Genomic DNA, 17,111 nt, shown 5'->3' on the forward strand with positions numbered 1-17,111 from the left:
TGTGGAGAGAGAAGACGGCAGATTTGTTTTCTTCCCAATAATGTCCTTACTTGACAAAATTAAAAGCTGGCAGCCCAGGACTTCTCTTTCGGGGTTTCGACTCAGTCGTGAAGCCCTCCCCACCCCGCACTGGGACCGGAGAGGGGGCGTGGGGTCGGGCCGGACCACAGACCAGATGGACTGCTGAGCATCACAGCCGACGGGAGTCATTCTACGAGAGGCCGAGAGGCGGCACGCCCAGGAGAGGGCCCGCCTTCCCTGGCACGCAGCCGAAGCGGGCGTCTCAGAGGGGCCGTGGTCCTGGGGCATCACAGTGCAGGGCAGCAGGGCGACCCCCCACAGATGAGACGGGACCCTCACACTCGGAGATGGGGGTGGGGGCCACGTGAGAGCGCCTACGGGCAGGGCAGGGTCCTGTGGGACAGCCTGATGGCAAGGATGGAGAATTGACCCACCGCACACGCTGCGGTGTGGCCCCCACGTGCTAGGGGCCGTGAAGAGTAACGTCAGGGGCTCTGAGCCCACAGGACAGGGGCACCAGTGGGGTCAAGAGAGAAAGGGGCTCCGCGAGGAAGTGACACCTCTCTGAGGCTGAAGCCCGAGGAGGAACAGAGGGAGCGGCACATGCAAAGGCCCTGGGGTTGGGGGTAGGGAGCTGGGCAGGTGTGTCTGGTGCCGTCTGGGCCACCGTGAGCCAGGGAGACCTCAGGGCAGGCCACAGGGCTGTGGTCCCACCCTGACCACACACGGGAGACACAGATGTAGTCTGGACCTAACGCTGCCCGCAAACCTGGGGCAGACAAAGAACCCCTGAAACCCGGCTGGACGATGGGCCAGAGACAACACGAAGCTTGAAGGTTACCATAAAGTCCTGGGCTTTGAGACAAACAACCGAAACCTCACCCACCCGACTGGGGACATTACAGAGGGGGTCTCCCTCCCAGGAGCGCGCCGGGGCCACAGTCCCCAGAGCAGGGCGGGTGTGCACTCACCGAGCTGGGGTTCAGCCCCACGTTTGCCTCCACGTACGTCTCGGTCTTGGGTTCGACGGCCAGCTCGGCCTCCAGGATCTTCTCCACGGGCATGTCCTCGTTGGCGCTGCTTGTGGACTCCACCTCGTTCTCAGCCCGGTCCTTGCCCCGCTGCCGCTCCTCCTGCACAGCTGAGGCACGGGGAGGCTTCCAGTCAGCCCGCAGCTCCCGCGGCAGCCCCTCCGCCGCCAGGGCCCGAGCAGCGCGCCCACAAGCTGGCCGGGGCCGGGGAGAAGGATGCTGCTCAGAGCCGGCCAGACTGCGGCCCCCTTCTCTGCCCCAAGCCTGGCCTCCTGGAGGCTGTGTGCTCTGAGAACAGAACACGCTGCCTCTCATTAATTCATTCACCTACTGGTCACCCCAGGACCCGCCCAGTGCCAGGGCAGATGGGACCCAGCTCTCAGGAAACTGACAGTTCAACAGGGATCTCAACGTGGAGTGAGAAGGGCTTTGATGGGCTACGGACTGAGGCAAAGCCAGGAAGGCTTACCGGAAAAAGTGACAATGAAATTGAAGGAACGGGAAAAATAGGGAGAGCAATGCAGGCAGCAGAGGTAGCACGTGTCAAGGTCTAGAACCAGAGCAGAAATGCTGCTGACGAAAGGGCCTCTCACGTCAGCTAGGGAGCAGGACAAGGGGTGCAACGGTGGGGAGCGTGGCCGAGAACAGGGTCCAATGTGCCCCAGGAAAAGGATGGGGTGAGATGCAGATCTCTGATAGTCCCTTTCTGCTGCGGGGAGGAGAGGGGCTGGGGGAGAGCACAAGCTGGGTCAAACCCAGGCTTGAGACGGGACAGCCCGGGCTGGCCGGGCAGGTGCGGGGGTCCAGCACGAGGGTAGAACCTGAACAGATGCTGCAGTCGGGGCAGCCTAGTTTCTGGGAACCCAGGGAGAGAAGCTGATGGGAGGAGGCGGAGAGGGAACGGTTCATTCCAACACATCCCCGCGGAGACCCAGGTGGGAGGGAAGGCCGAGGGGACCAGGCACCCCACGGCTGGGCGTTCACAGACCCTCGACTTCACAGCCCATGCAGCTCAAGCCGCCCTTTCCCAAGACGGGCCGGGACCTCCCTGAGGTCACCCAGCAGGCCCAAGGCGACGCTGAACCAGAGCCAGGCTGTGGACCCCACCCAGAGCCCCGCAAAGACACAAGAAGGCTCCCGGGGGCTTCTGCAGCGCCCTCTGCTGACCCTCACACCCCCACTTCCTCTGCTGGGGACACCAAGAGCCCTGGACCCAAGGAAAGGAGGCCTGGCGGGGTGGGAGAGGCTGCCCACACAGCACCAGCACGGGGGAGCCCCTGGGCGTATTGGGCCTGTGCCTCCCCAGGGACGCGCCAGATGCCACTAAGCGAGGGCCGCAGCACCAGGACGGGGCCCACCACCGCCGCCGGCCGCCCTCCCTTGGTCCTGCTCTGCTGAGCCAGAGCAGATGTCCAGACGTCCCCCGACACTCCCAGGGCGCCCACGGCCTCCTCAGGACCAGCTCCTCAGCCCCCACCCCACACAAGGCTTCCTGGGGCCCCTGGAGGCCCCAAGGCAGAACAGGAGCTTATGCGAGGCGACTTCCCGAGGGCTGCAGTGAAACTTCTCACACACTCCCAAGCCCCACAGAGGGGAAGGCCCTGCACGCAGCCCCCAGCATGGAGCCTTCCGGAAGCCGGGAGGGTGCGGCCCCTCGGGGGACTTCCCACGTGCCATCACCCCTCTGGGCCTCAGTCGAGGCTTACCGTCCCCTGCAGGAAGTCTGGACCGGGCAAAACACAGTGCCCTGTTCCCGCAGACGCCGCTGTCACGGGACTGCCCCCCACCCCGCGTACCTCCAGACCCACCTGCCCTGCCCAGCTCCGGGGCCCGAGCTCGGGGCTGCCTCACCCCGGGCCCTCTCACCCTTGGCCTCGGGTGGGTCTTGTAAACGCAGGGGACCAGCAGGAGGGAGGAGGGGGTCCGTGGCTCTGGTGCCCGCCCTGCCCGGCCACGGTTCTCAGCGGCCACTTCCTCCTCAGGCCACAGCTCTAGGGGCTCTGCCGGCCCACCCCCGCTCCGTCCTCCAAGCCTGGGGGTGTGAGGGCTCCCCTCTCTTGCTCCCTGGGGGTCCCCCGGGCCCGTGCGATTCTTGGAACACCGCCCACAGCTCTGCAACAGTCCATGTGGACCCCTCTCCAACACGCCGGCCCCGCCAACGACCGTTCAGACCCTCTCCGGGCCGCGGGGCTCCCTGAGGGCCGGCCCTGCATCCTTCCTGCATCCACAAATGGCTATTTACGGATGGCCCCTGCCAGGGGCTGCGCTCTCCGAGACGCAAACGCTGACTCGAGTGAGAGATTTTCCATCCGTGTGGCGAGACTCAGGACAGAGGGCTGGCCCATGCTTCAGATCCACCAGCTGGGCCCTGGAGCCAGGCGGGAGGCCTCGAGTCAGAGTTTTTGCAAGCCTGGTGCTTCTGGAAAGTCTGACAGCCGGTGGGGCTGGGTGGGGAGCTCAAGCTGGCCGGCCTGGCTCTGGCCTCTTCCGACACAGCGGATGCTGGGCTGGAGCAGGGCACCTCCTCGTGTCGCCGTCTGCTACAGGGGACGGGGTCACAGACCAGAAGAGTGGACCCGGTGGGTGGCAGCCACACAGGCTGATCTGGACCAGCATCCGGAGTGATGGGGACCCTGGCAGGCCGGTGTCCCTGAGACCCTGACGGTGGGGGTCCCCAGGGTCTGTCCTCTGAACAGAACCCTAAATCCTCAGAGCTGGGACACAGCTGAGAGGCACGTTTGAGCAGGTGGGGAAACAGGCCCAGAGCACCAAAGGGGTGCGGCTGAGCCCTCAGGAGAACAGGCGGCTTAAAGCTACAGGCTCTGGAATCAGACACTGCTCTGCCCCAGCTGCTGTGTGGCCCCGGGCGAGTCCCTAGCCTCTCAGTGCCCCAGCTTCCCCAGCCACAGAGTGACAAGGTCGGCACCGGCCTCCAGGCTGGATCCGCAGGAGGCACCCTCGGGACGCTCGCGGCTTCGTCCCCGCGCACGGCGGCCCAGTTTAAGGGGCTCTCCTCCCCTTCCAGATGGGACAGGGTGGCAGGTGGGGGTCCCTCAGCACTTGCCTCCTACGTGGGGGTGTCCGGAATTAATTAGCGAGCGCTCTGTGAAGCGCTCTGAAGCCATGAAGGGCCGGGCCGCTCTGAGCAGCATTGTTACAAATGTTATTGTTTTATTTAAACACGGGGGGGGGGGGGGGGGGCAGGGGGGAGGGGCTGGGGATTCATGCTTAGCCAGCTCGACCACCTCTTAGACGTGGCTGTGTTTGACTTATGTCCGCTGGCGCCGGGAAGCCTCGGGTGGGAGGCGCCGGCCAAGACAGGGCCTCGTTAACCTCGCAGCCCCGAGCCACGGGCAGAGGGGCCGGCACGGGGAGGGGGCGCTGCCGGGAGGGCAGAGGAGGCCGGCCCCCACGCCGAGGATCCCCAGGAAAGCCCCTGGGGCCGACCCTCCCCCAGCAGCCGAGCACACGCCTGGGAGGGACACTCAACGCCCAGCATAAGCAGGGTCCCCGGCGTCAGGAGACAGCTGGTGCCGGACGTCCTGGGGAGCAGCAGCCCACAGCCAGGGTGGGACCCCCGCCCCGTGACCTGCACAGTGCCCACTGCCGCCCTCCGGCTCCTGGGACCGGGCAGGAAGCCGCGAGGTGGGAGGGGTGTCTGGGCGGGGTGGGGGTGGGGGGACCACAGGCCTGCCACCTCCTTTGCTTTGGCACCGCCAGCGGCTGGGCCCTTCCTCCATCCCCTGTATGGCCCCCGGGGCAGGCAGGGCTGGACTTCTCCAAGGGCCCTGGCCCGGCTGCCTCTTCTCAAGGCCGGCGGGGCATGTCCCTGTCAGAGGTCACAGGGCGAGTTATGTCCCCCGAGCTCGGAGGACACATCCCTCCTTCCCTCAGGGGGCTCAACCCAGGACAAGACGCCTGCACACAAGAATGATCACGTGCAACATACACAGGCACGCACACGGGTTCACACGCTTGCACACACGCTGCGGCCCCCACTCTTTGACCCCACCACCCGCCAGGCGCGGGGCTGGCACCCGCCATGTTCCCTCCAACAGGCCCTTCGGGGAGCCTGCCGACACCCCCATGCACCGCGTGGAAACTGAGGCTCGGAGAGGCAAGGCCACGCGCCCCACCTGCACAGGGAGGCGGGGGAACCAGCGGGGGCCTCTCCGCAGCCGCTGCGGGGCCATGCCCGCCGGCGCACACGCATCAGGCATTGCCGTTTCCACACCCCAGTCCCTCGGAGGCAGAGGACGGGGCGCAGGAAGGAAACGGGGAGAGGCCTTCCTCAGAGAGAAAGAAGGAAGCAGAGGCGGGGCAGCGGGTGACCCTCCAGCCTGCTGCTGTCAGGTCTCCCCCGTTCAGACGGGAGCACAGGCAGGCCCCCGAGCCCCGCAGCTGCACGCCCAGGGGACAGGCCCGGGCTCAGCCTGGGGAGGGCCGGCCCGCGGGGCAACTCCCACCTGGGCCCCACCAACCCCGGAATGCTGCGGAACGAGCCCCCAGGGGCTGCGTGTGTGCGCACGCCCCTGTCATTGCCCGACACGAGACGCCGTGGGCCTGCCGCGTCCCTCCTTACCAGCGCGGGGGCAGGGTGCCCGTCGGCCCTCCCTGCGGTCGGCCGGTCCAGGGGCCAGCCCCAAGCCTGTGTCCCACCTGCCCCAGGGGTGTGATCACAAGCCTCTCCCAGGGGTCGTGCGGCACCGAGGCCGGTCAGCATGGCCGCCCGTGTGGGGCTGGCACCTAGGAGGGCTCAGACCGGCCCTGGGGGCGGACAAGCCACATCCTGTGTGCTCCCGGCCAAGGCTGGGGTGGCACTCCAGGCCCCCGTCCCCCTGGGCCCCACTGTGCCCCAACTCATGCTGCCACCAGCCCTGCCACCGCCAGGGAGCCCTCCTGGTGGGGGTCGCTCGAGGACAGCAGAGAGGAAGGAGGCTGCCTCAGGTCCAAGCCCCCTGCAGGGCCGGCACTGAGGCTGCGCTGGGGCCACCCGTCACTCCTCCCGAGCGAGAGCGAGGCAGTGGGCCGGGCCCCGCAGGCGACGGGAAGCACGACGGGCGCTGCCACCCACGCCAGGACAGAGCCTCCTCCCGTGGCCCCAGGGCTCGCAGGCCGCACTGCGGCGGTGAGGAGAGTTTTACGTTGTGTTGGGAGCAGGGGAGGGCGGTGTAGGAGGGTCCTGACCGCCTGCTTGTGACTTATAAATCCAGCAAGAGGCAAGGGGGTGGGGGGGGGGTCCTGATGGGATCAGGTATTTATCTAATGGCCCATAAATCAGGTCTGCCTCTGGATCGCGCCCAGCGCTCCAGATTTATGCACCAGACGAGAGACGGGCGGCGTGGCTCCGGCCCAGGCAGACGGGAGCAGCCCGGCCCCGCCAGTGTGGCCCTGAGACCTCCGCGAGCGCCCCTGCCCCCTGCACCCCGTTTCTCTACCCGGGAGGTGTGGGAACAGCGTCACAGCACCACGGCTCAGAGTGTGTGCGACAAGGACAGGGCCCCCAAAGAGGCTCCGCACACGGCAGGCGCTCCTAACAGCCCCCGGTGAGCACAGGGTAGGGGTCAGACCCGGTGCCTCCCCAGCCCCGAGCCTGCAGCTCCACTGGGACAGGAGAGGGGTGTCATCCACTCTCCCCCAGGCCTTGGGGGAACAGGCAGCTGGGGTCTGCCCAAGGCTCATAGGTGGACAGGCTGAGGGGGCCTTGGGGGGGGGGGTCAGCGTTTCCGGGAAAGCCCTGGGGACCCGTGGACGGTCACTCTCTGGGGCCCCACAGTGCACCACATCCACTGAGTTTCTCGGCCTCGGCGTGCGCTGACCCCGGCAGCTGGGCACGGGGTCTGCCAAACACCCTTCCACTCTTCTGGTGTCAGCTGGACATCTGCCCACCCAAGCCTTGCCTGATGTCCACGGCTGGGCCAGGGGCCCACTCTAGGCTCCCACAGTGCCCTGGGCTTCCCCTAAGGCAGCACTGCTCACACCTGGGGGGCCCCGCCTGGCTGTCCGACGGTCACTGTGAATGGACGGATGCCCATGGCTCGCTGCTGTGTGCCCAGCGCCCGGCGTGGTACCAGGCACCAGGGGTGGCCAGCTCAGCAAGCGAGTGACGTCACTCTATACTGTGGTGCCCACAAGGGAGCCCCGAGCCGCAGCTGCATGTCAGGGTCCCACCTCCCCTCAGCACACTGGCACCTGCCCTCTGGCCAGGCTCCACATCTGGATGCAGTCTGATCTGCTGCCCACCACACGCTTGCCCCCTGCCCAAGTTTCCATCCTTCAGGAACCACGCTGCGCTCACCACCTCCAGGAAGTCCACCCTGACTACAAAGGGTGGCCAGAGGAACCAGGGCTGGGCACAGGCCTCCCCCAGCCAGGCACGTGCTTCCTCTGCCCTCTTGCTGGTCTAAAGGAATAGATCTGCACTGGAAGCCAGAGGCCCAGGCTCCAGCCCGACATGTGACCTTGGACAAGCCCTGGACCCTCTGGGCCTCAGCTTCTCCACCCACACAAAGAAGGGTGGGCCAAGGTCTCCATGGAACACGTCCCCTGATCAGGAAGGCCCGGAGCCCAGGCCGGCCCCTCGCTCACGCTGAAGCCCAGGAGGCACCCCGCACCTCACCAGCGGCTACCACCGAGCCCCAGCACATCACTGCACCGCACAGGCAGCCTCGCAGCCTCAAGGAGCAAATCCCGCGGGACCGCACGGCCCAGCTGAGGTTTCGGTTTCCCAGCAAGAACAAGTGGGGCTGAAGAGATAAACAAGTGAAAGGAGATGAAAACTGCAGTCCCCACGAGAGAACAGTCCTGGGTGGTGAGACGCCAGCCCGAGACCCCGACAGGAGCCGGTGGGAAGGAGGTGGAAAAATACAAGCCACGCGTGGACCATGGGAACAGCCGCAGCGGAGAAGGGATCCCAGACAGCGCCTCCTAAACCCACGAGGCCCCAGGCACGAGACACTCAAGCAGAGACGCAGACCAAAACTGAGAGAAGCCACCCAGAATACAGGAGCCACCAAACCTGCGCTGGGGAAACCGAGGCCCACGGACGGCAAAGGGCTACGAGGAGCCACCCTGGGCTCGGGCCCAGGTCTGGCTGGACAGCTTGACAATCTCAGCGACCTCAGGGAAGCGGCCTTCCGTGCTACGCGCCCCCACCCGCCCCTAATAAACGTCACAACCCAAGGCCGAGAGACCCGCAGCCCGAGTCCCTCTGCTGGGAGGACCTGGGGTCGCAAGGCACCCCGGCCAGATCTGTAGGAGGAAGCACAACCCAGGACCAGCTGGCATCCAGCACGCTTGGGAATGTCCCGATGGTCTCTGGAGTTCCCTGCCCCACCCCCGACCCGGGTCTCCTCGACCAGCCCCTACTGAGCAGCGGGAACAAGGCTCCAGGACCCCCACGCACGCCTTCCTGGGCTCGCTCATTCAGTACCCGCATCCCCCACCCCCAGCCTTGGCTCCCGCTGCTTCTGCCTCTGCCTCTCCCAGAGCCCAGGCACTCGGCCGGGCCCACTATGACCTTGAAGAGGCTCTGATCAATGTCTGTCCCCAGCGGGGCTGGGAGCCGCCAGCAGGCAGGACCGAGAGTGTCTCTTCCGTAATCCCAGAGCCTAGCACACGGCAGGTACTCAGGAAAGAGCCGGTAAGCGAGCTCACAGCCCCCGGAGATGTGCTGCCAACAGAGCAGCAGCCGACCCCATCATCAGAGGCATGCAAAGGAGGTCCGGGCAACCGCCACGTCCAGAACCACACCCTGTGCTCCAAGAAGGGAGAGGGCCAGCACCACCTACCTTCGCGTTTCATGCCCATGGCCAGGCACTTCTGGTAGCGGCAGTACTGGCACCGGTTCCGCTGCCGCTTGTCAATCAGGCAGTCTTTGTTGTCCCGGCAGGTGTAGGTCAGGTCCTTGCGCACCGTCCGCTTGAAGAAGCCCTTGCAGCCCTCGCAGCTGTACACCCCATAGTGCTTGCCTGCAGGTGGGGCGGCCGTGAGCAGCCTGTGGCCAACTGGCAGAAGGGGCTCGTCCCACCGGGGTAAGGGAGCCAGCCTGGGAGCGCAGCAGGGCTGCATCCCGGCCCCGCCCAAGACCTGGACCCCGGGGTCCTCGCCGTCTCCGCGTCTGAGATGGCGGCCCGAGGAGGTCGGCCATCCTGCCCCCGGGGCTGCCAGGCTCGGGAGTGGGACGTGAAGGGCCCTTCACCCGGGGCACAGCCCTGCTGCCCCCATGCCATCGTCACCACCACAGCTGCCTCGTCTCTGGAAGCCTCAAAGCCACGCTGCCGCTTACCATCTCCCGGACGTGGACACACTAGAAGGTCCCGGGTGAGCGGCTCGGAGCTCCAAGCAGCCCCCTGTTGGCCAGGGGCCCTGCCGTCCCCACTGTGCCCTCGGCGGCTTACCTGAGGAGCGGTCCCCGCAGATAGCACAGATGTGCTTGGTGAAGGACGCCATGTTCCCTGAGGGGTGGGCCGGGACTTTGAGGACGCCGTTTAGGCCCAGCGGGGGCTTGATGTCCTCGCTGCTGCTGACGGGGTTCATGGGCGAGTTGAGCTGAGGGGGGGGAAGCCGGGGTCAGCCCTGGCAGGCTGCTGCTAGGCACCTGCTGCTGGGCCAGGAAGGTGCTACCACACACCCCCTTTACTGAGAGAGAAACTGAGGCTCGGAGAAGGGCCTTGCCCACCCCAAGCCACGCGGAGCGGCAGGGCCCAGCCCCGCTGAGCGCAGGCGGGATGCCGGGCACTACTTACTCAGCCAGGCTGGGAGGCCGTCCTGCCCTCAGGGCCCGACCCTCCCGCAGGACCCCAGGCTCGAAGGAGGACCCGCAATGCCCCTGCTCACACCCTCTGCCCCTCGCCCACCTAAATAAGAACTGCCTGCCATTACTGGGCGCTCCCCCGACAGGACAGCGAGAGCGCTGGGACCTCTGGTGAGGCAGGCGCTTTGGGGACTCCCAACCCATAGATGGGCACCGAAGCCTGGTCCCAGCAAGGAGGGAGGAGATCCAGGGTCCACCAGCAGGCCACACTGCCCCGGCCTCGGCAGGCAGGGTCGGGGTCTTGGATCGTGTGACCCAAGGAGAGAGGGAGGAGACAACATCCCTTACACACACACACACCCCCCTCCATCCCTCCCGCCATCCTGACACTGCTCCAGGAAGAAGGGTGGGAAGCTCACCGGTCACCCTGGCAACAGCTGCAGCGGCTGCAATGACACAGCAGTTTTGGTTCCGCTGCGCCCACCCCAGCTCTCCCATCAGCGCCAAGGGCCCCGAGGTGCTTCCCGCCGCATCCTGTGCGCCAGCCGGCCCCCACAGGCACCAGGACGCCAGCTGGGCGGCCCCCCAGCACCCCGACTTCTGCAAACCCCTGACAAAGGCGGAAGTCAGGTCCTACGATGTCTCTGGATGGACAGCAGCTGCCACGCTGCCCCCTGGTAGCCCCAGGCTGGGCCCCTCCTGCACAAGGGAACCTCACCCCCTTCCTTTCCCGTGGCCCCCAACCCCCTACTCCCATCCCCCTTTCTCACGGGACGGGAAGAGCCGGGTGCTCAAAGCACAAACCATCCCAAAGGCTGTTTCACACCAGCCCCAGCGCCTGCAGGGATTCTTCCAGCCCTGGACAGGTCTGGATTCTTCTGCTCAGGTGGGCTGTGGTTCTGTCAGGTCACTTAACCCCACGGGACTCGCAGGGGGCTGCAAGGAGGCCGGGAGGCCAGCCCCGGCCACCTGGGGCTGTCAAGATGCAGGAGGTGGGGCGAGAGGGCGTCCAGAGGACCCCACTGCACCCAAGAACACGTACCCCACACCTCCAACCGCCCCCGCAGGACCTGCAGGCTTCAGGAGCATCTCCCAGATAAGCCTCAACTAAGCAGGGGCGCTGACTGTTTGCTAAGGGCCACTATGCACGGCACCTGTCACGTGGAAAGCCCCTAGTGAGCAGGGAGAGCTGCCCTCCCCTTTCCAGAGTGGACACAGAGGTTCAGGGAGGTCAGGGGACCTGCAGAGAGCCCATGGGGGCTAAGTGGCCGAGCAGGTGTGAGCTCAGGCCCCTGGGAGCCACAAGCGCTGAGGGACTCCCCGCACACTGCAGAAGGGACAACCGGGGCCCCAGGGGACGGGCCGGCCCAGAGCCGCTCAGTGATCCCATCCACCAGACCATCCACTGAGCATCCAGCCAGGCTCCCGAGGCCCCGAGGAACAAGCCCTGCCCAGCCTACGGAGCTCGCCCACGGCCGTAGGCGGGACGGCCACAGCTTATCTCGGGATTCTGCCTCCTCCATTCCCTGTGTGACTGTAGGGAAATTATCTAACCACTCTGGGCCTGACGCTCCTCGCGTAAAAACTGGAGAAAGCTGAGTGCCTCCGTCCCAGGGCTGCCATTGGGGCAACGGAGTGATTCACGGGCAGCGCCAACAGCAGAGCTCACGAAGCCAGCCTGGGGTGCAGCCTCTGCATTAGCACTCGGGCTTCCGGGGGCCGCCGCTAGGCCAGCTGGGCCGCGGACAATGGAAGGCGGCGTCCCAGGCAGAGCCCCCCCCGCCCCGCCCGGAGCAGACGTCTGGAGGTGGGGAAACCAAAGGACTGTTGGGAAAAGGGCAGGAAATCCGTGCGGCCGGGAGTGGAGGTTCAGCAGCAGGGGCCGGGGGCAGGCCTTGAGGGGCCACTGGGCGCGTGGGAGCAGCGGGCGCAGGCTGGAGGCTGGCACGAGGCCTCTCTCGGGCTGCGGGAGCCCGGCCGCGACTCCACGCGGCTCTGGATCCGCTAGGCGGCACCGAGGAGGGGAGCTTGGGCGTTTCCTCTTTCTGTGGTTGCTCAAACCATGCCGGGTGGGTAGGGGCCACCTGTCCTCTCTCCCAGGCCCCCACGTGCAGGCCCTCGGGCCCGGCGCCTCCCCTAAGGAAACAGGCAGGCCGCAGCACCAGGGAAGCAGCTGCAGGCAGGATGGATGGAGCCGTCAGTCACGGTCAGTGTCGTGGCCAAGCTGGCTCCCAGGCCACACGCTGAGGGCATCCCTGCCCTCCCGGGCTCAGGCTTCCTTCCCGTGGGCACAGCAGTCAGCCCCGAGGCTCTGGGGAGCCCTAGGAGACCCTGCACGTGTGTGAAGATGTAGGCTGGTTGTAGCCCCATCCTCACCCTGGGCCTGGGGCCTCCACTTCCCTTCTCTGCCTCAACTGGTGGGTCCTGGCACGGCCGCCATGGCAAGGCTGAGGGGGACAGGGGTCGCCCTTCTCCCTCCCTAGCCCCAAGCTGGTGGGCCTTGGACTGGTCCACAGCCCCCAGGACAGAGCGCGGGGTGCCTTGTTCTGCCAGACACGCACACCCACCCACCGTGGGCTCAAAGCCCCCCCCCCGCACCTATGGGGGATGGCTCCCCTCCTGCACTCCGTCCCGTGTCCTAGGAGACCCGGGGTACCAACAGCCCCTTCTGGAGGCCAAAGACTCCCTGGCGTGCCCAGAATGGGGGTCCCATCCCATTTCCCCTTTCATATCCTTGGCAGGTATCTCAGTTCCCGCAGAGCCTACAAGACTTACTGAAATAACCACCCGGCTCCATCAGGGCCCCCCAGGTCTCCTCGCCGCCCCTCTCTTCCACGCCCACCGTGCCCTTCCTTCCTGGCCCATGCTGGTAAGGCCCATCACCCACGGTCAGGACGGGGTGGCAGGCCCTTGGCCCCGCTGGCCTCCATCTGCCCATCAAGGCAGGTGGCGAACGCCATGAAGCACACGTGGCCTGCTGGACGCCCCGTCACAGAGGCCTCCCAGCTGTGGTGCCCACAGTGAGAACAGGCAGGGACCACGCAGGCCCTGCTCCAGGGAGGCTCGCCAGGCTGGTGAGGCCAGGAGACTGAGGCGCCCACACGTGCCAGGCCCTGTGGGCGGGCTCTGGGATGTGGTGGGGAATGTTCCCTGGGCTGATGGAGCCCCCGAACCCGGGGAGAGAGGCGGGGCAACTCGGCAACAGTACCTGAGGTCCAGCCTGGCCCTGCCCAGACCCACCCCCGCGCCGTTTCCATTTCCCTGCAGGGTGGGGTCGAGGAGGAGGCCCTCCCTGACAGCAGAAGTCAGAAAGCCTCACTGGTTCCGGCCCTGTGACTTTGCGGTTGTGGTTTTGAGGCAGGGTGTGGGGGTATGTCCCCCTCGAGCTCCACCCACACTTCCATGAATCTGGGGAACCCCAGGTTTCCAAGACAAACTGCTGAAGCCTAGAAGCTGAACTCAGGGCCCAGGGAAGGATTTACGGGGGCAGGGGTGGAGGCAGGGGTCAGGGGGACTGAGGCCGCGCACGGGGCTCAGACCACGGCTAAGCAAACTGCGGCCTGATCGACCTACGGAGGAACAGGCAGACGGCTGACCAGAAGGGCAGCCGTGAACGTCTGGGACACACGGGGTTTGTTCCCCACCCTCACCCCCTCCTAAGCTCCACTCCCGCCCTCATCCCCTCATCAGCCTCACGGGACCTGCGGCCCCTCGCTCACAATCAACCTGCATTCAACAAGCACCCACCGTGTGCCAGGAACCTGGCTGTGTGCAGGGAACAACAGAGAACAGGGTGGACGTGGCCCCAAACCACCACTCGCCAGCACCGCCCACCCTTGCCCCCAGACGGGCTACCAGTGCCAGGGGGCACCAGGCTCCCTCAAGGTTTAGGGGGCATCACTGCCACCCTCGGGCCCTGCCCCCGCACAGCCCTTGCTCCAGACTCCACACCCAGGCTCCTGCCGAACGCCTGCCCGCGGGGTGTGCAGGGCAGGCACCAGGCCCGGGGGCCAGCAAGGAGCCTCACGGGGCCCTCCCTGGGAGCCAGCCTCTGTCCTGGTTCGCAGGGGACAGGGTGCAGGCCCAGCCCTCGTGTGCCCTCCCGTCGAGCAGCATCGTCAGGGTGTGGCGGCCATACGCTCACAAGAGCACGGCCGGGCCCAGGAAGGCAGCCAAGACCCCCGTGCCAACACCTCCGGCCTACTGCCTGCTTCTGGTGACAGGTGACATGAGGGGCCACCTGAGGCCCGAGCTCCTCCGCACCCGTCCTCCAGGCACAAAGGGGCTGATGAGGTGGCCCCGGAAGAGCCAGCAAGATGCTCCACCAAGACCAGCTCTGGACAGGCCCAGCCGATGGAGCGGGGGAGGGCTGTCCTGCAGGCAGCGTGGCTCCGTGGGCAGCTCTGGGCCGTGGAGCCTGCGCCCGAGTCCCTCTCTGGCCGCTGTCCTGCAACCCCGTGGAAACAGCTCCCAGAGCTTCCCCCACGGAGCCCTCCTCTAAGGGGACCTCCCTCTACGGGGATGAGAGCCGGACCCAGACTTGAACGACGCTCAGAGCAAAGGGGGTCCCACCAATGTCCAAAAGGACAGTTTGAGCCCCAGAAAGAGGGAAGACCCCTGGGATTCAGCAGATCTCCCAGGCATCCAGTGAGAAATCCACCAGGAAACCCCCAGAGCCAGGAGAGGAGATGCCTAGCAGGGGTCCTGGGCACTCAGGACAGCTCTGCAGGGGTTCAGACGAGAAGCGCCCAGGGGAGGGTGGACCAGGCCTCGGGGGTCCCCACGGCAAGAACTGGCTGAGTCAGGCCCACCAGGTGCCAGCAGCTTCCTGATCTGGACCCAACCCCGAAAGCCAGGCTGTTCAGAGGAGCATCTGGGCAAACACGACCACAGAGACCACCGAGCCTGGCAGATGAGCCTCGGGCCTGGCACCCCCGAGGAGGCAGCATCTGCCCGAGCCTGGGGGTCGGGGCAGGGAGCACCGAGACACCCCGTGTGGGGAAGGGTCCGGGCCTGGGCACAAGAAGGGCAGGCCAGGGGACGACGGGGCTCCAGGTAGGCGGCTTCAGCCTGAGGACCTAGGAGTCCCCACCCTACAGAGCTCCGAGTCCTAGGGGCAGGTCCCCCCCGCACTGGAGGGGGCCTCGCTGGGACAGAGGGCCGGCGAGGAAGCTTGGTCACTGACCCCCGAGGGCCACGGGTGCAGGAGCCGGCCAGACCTGAGCTCAAACCCAGGCGAAGGCTGCCTCTCTGACACTGTTTCCAGAGAGGAAAGGTAGAAGTGACAGCACCTGCCTCCCAGGGTCCACAGGACTATGCGGGTAAAGCCAGGCCCCGCCCCTCTGGTCCAGGCCCCGCCCCCGCACTTACCTGGGGGCTGCCGGTGCCGAAGCCCAGTGTGGGTGTGGTGGGCACGGACATGGAGTGGGGGCCCATGGGGGAGCTGATGACCGAGAAGGGCGGGCCCATGCCGTTGATGGGGGAGCTCAGGGTGCTGATGGGCGAGTGCAGCTGTCCCGGGGAGCCGAGCGAGGAGCCGATGCCGGGCCCCAGGGAGGGGTGCAGCGAGGGGGCGGCCATGGAGCCGCGCCCCGTGGGGGAGTTGAGGGAAGAGGAGTTCACCTGCGTGGAGAAGTCTGTAAGACAAGAAGCCACAGGAGGCCAGTCAGGAATCCACACCTGAGGGATATAGCCTGGCCCGCTACCCCTCAGGCCACAGCTACCACACCAGGCCGTGGAAGGGCAAGGGACCCCCACTGCCATCCTACGGCTCCCCAGCAACACGAGGCCAGGCCAGCCATGCCCAGAGCTCCCCTCCAAGGCACCAGCCCCACCTGGCCCAACTTTAAGGTTCAGGCTGGGCCCCAGGCAGATGCCGGAAAAGCAGGCTGACAGCTGCTCTCAGATGCCTATCTGGGCAGGGAGGCCAGATGGCTGCCCCTGGAACCCTCAGCACCCCAGGCCTGTCCACCTGGAATGCCTGGTGGCCGGGAGTTGCCAGCCCCTCTGCCCATCTACTCCGGGGGTCAAGGTGAAAGTCTGGGGATAATAAAAATAATGAAGGCTGACATTTTCAGAACACCCACTATATAGCAGAAACGGTGCATGTCCTCAGTGGAGATGAACGCACGGAGTTAGGAGGTACACGGCGGTCCTATTATCCCATTTTACAGATGGGGAATTGAGGCCCTGTGTTTTTACCGCTGCCCACAGCAGGGCAGGCCCAGCACACAGCCTGGGCCTGCTCAGGTACCCCAGCGGCGGTGGCCAAGACAACAGGCCCCCAGGCCCCTCTACCTCATGGGGCCCCAAAGAATACAGCTTCCTGTGTGCCCAGGCCTGGTGGTGTGTGGCCTGAGGCAGGGGAGCTTCCAGGCAGGCCTGGTGGAGGGGGCCCAGGTGTGCACCAAGCCTGCAGACGGGCAACCCACAGAGGCTGCGGCAGTGAGAGGCCGGGACCTCCCACACACCAGCCTTTCATGCCAGGGATTTCAAAGCCCCACCAGGCACTAATTGGGCCTCCCCTCCCTACCCTGAGGGCTCAACAAGAAGCTTCCCCAGGAAGGAGGCTCTCCGGGTGAATCCACTGCCCTGGGGCCTGAGCAGACCGTGGGGAACTCAGAGAGGCCCAAACAAGGCAGCATGAGTCAGAGCTGCAGGCCACAGCTAGTCCAGTCCGGCCTCTGGCAGGGTGTCCTGAGCAAGCCACGCCCCCTCAGTGGGCCTCAGCCTTCCCATCTGCAAAATGGTCTCTCGGGCCCTTCCCGCCAGGCCTGCAGTGATCACACATGCTTCTGAGAAGTCGAGCGGGCCACGGGTGTGATCGGGCGGCCCCCGTCCACGTACCCCCAAGTTGAGGGACGTGCCCTGCTTGCACCACCCAATAGCCACAGGAGAACTTCGCCTGCCTGAACCTCGGAGCGGCCGTGCCCCGAGCGGTCCCTGAGCGCCAGGCTTGGAGCAGGAAGAAGCCTTGTTTATTTGTGCATCGCCCCCAAGTCCTCTCACCCACTTTGGTCACCGGTGCAAACTGAGTCTCGGGGACAAGCTGCAGGACACCGCTACCAACAGTCAGGGCCGGGTAGACCCGACTCAGGCCAGAGCTGAGCTTCCTCCAGGGCCTTGTGGACTTGTCCATGGAGGTGTTGGGCGGTGGCCAGCCCGTGGGGTGGGGTGGTCCCCGCAGGAACATGGGAGGCTCTGCCAACCCTGGGGACCCCCTTCTCTGGGAGCACTTACCCATTTCCATCCTGTAGCCCCCAGCCTGCTGGGCACCTCCTCCCTTGCCTGCCCTCTGAGGGAGG

At 66.2% G+C, this 17,111-nt stretch overlaps 1 protein-coding gene across 6 annotated transcripts in view; it reads right to left on the reverse strand.

Annotated features, from left to right (window-relative positions):
• The window catches only part of RXRA (retinoid X receptor alpha), a 99,917-nt gene that overhangs the window by 13,299 nt on the left and 69,507 nt on the right, over window positions 1-17,111 (reverse strand). For 5 of the 6 annotated variants that reach the window (XM_022578273.2, XM_089913954.1, XM_089913953.1 and 2 more), the window contains 4 exons: window positions 15,178-15,443; window positions 9,452-9,602; window positions 8,843-9,022; window positions 993-1,246 (listed from right to left, as the gene is read on the reverse strand). In XM_022578273.2, the coding sequence (XP_022433981.1) occupies window positions 993-1,246; window positions 8,843-9,022; window positions 9,452-9,602; window positions 15,178-15,443 (851 nt within the window). The remainder of the gene's footprint in view (window positions 1-992; window positions 1,247-8,842; window positions 9,023-9,451; window positions 9,603-15,177; window positions 15,444-17,111) is intronic. The other variant, XM_022578278.2, reaches the window with a different exon arrangement.

This window comes from Delphinapterus leucas, chromosome 6 (assembly GCF_059928025.1).
Source record: "Delphinapterus leucas isolate spDelLeu-1000000601 "Yukka" chromosome 6, BTC_Dleu_Yukka2, whole genome shotgun sequence".
Classification (NCBI taxonomy): domain Eukaryota; kingdom Metazoa; phylum Chordata; class Mammalia; order Artiodactyla; family Monodontidae; genus Delphinapterus; species Delphinapterus leucas.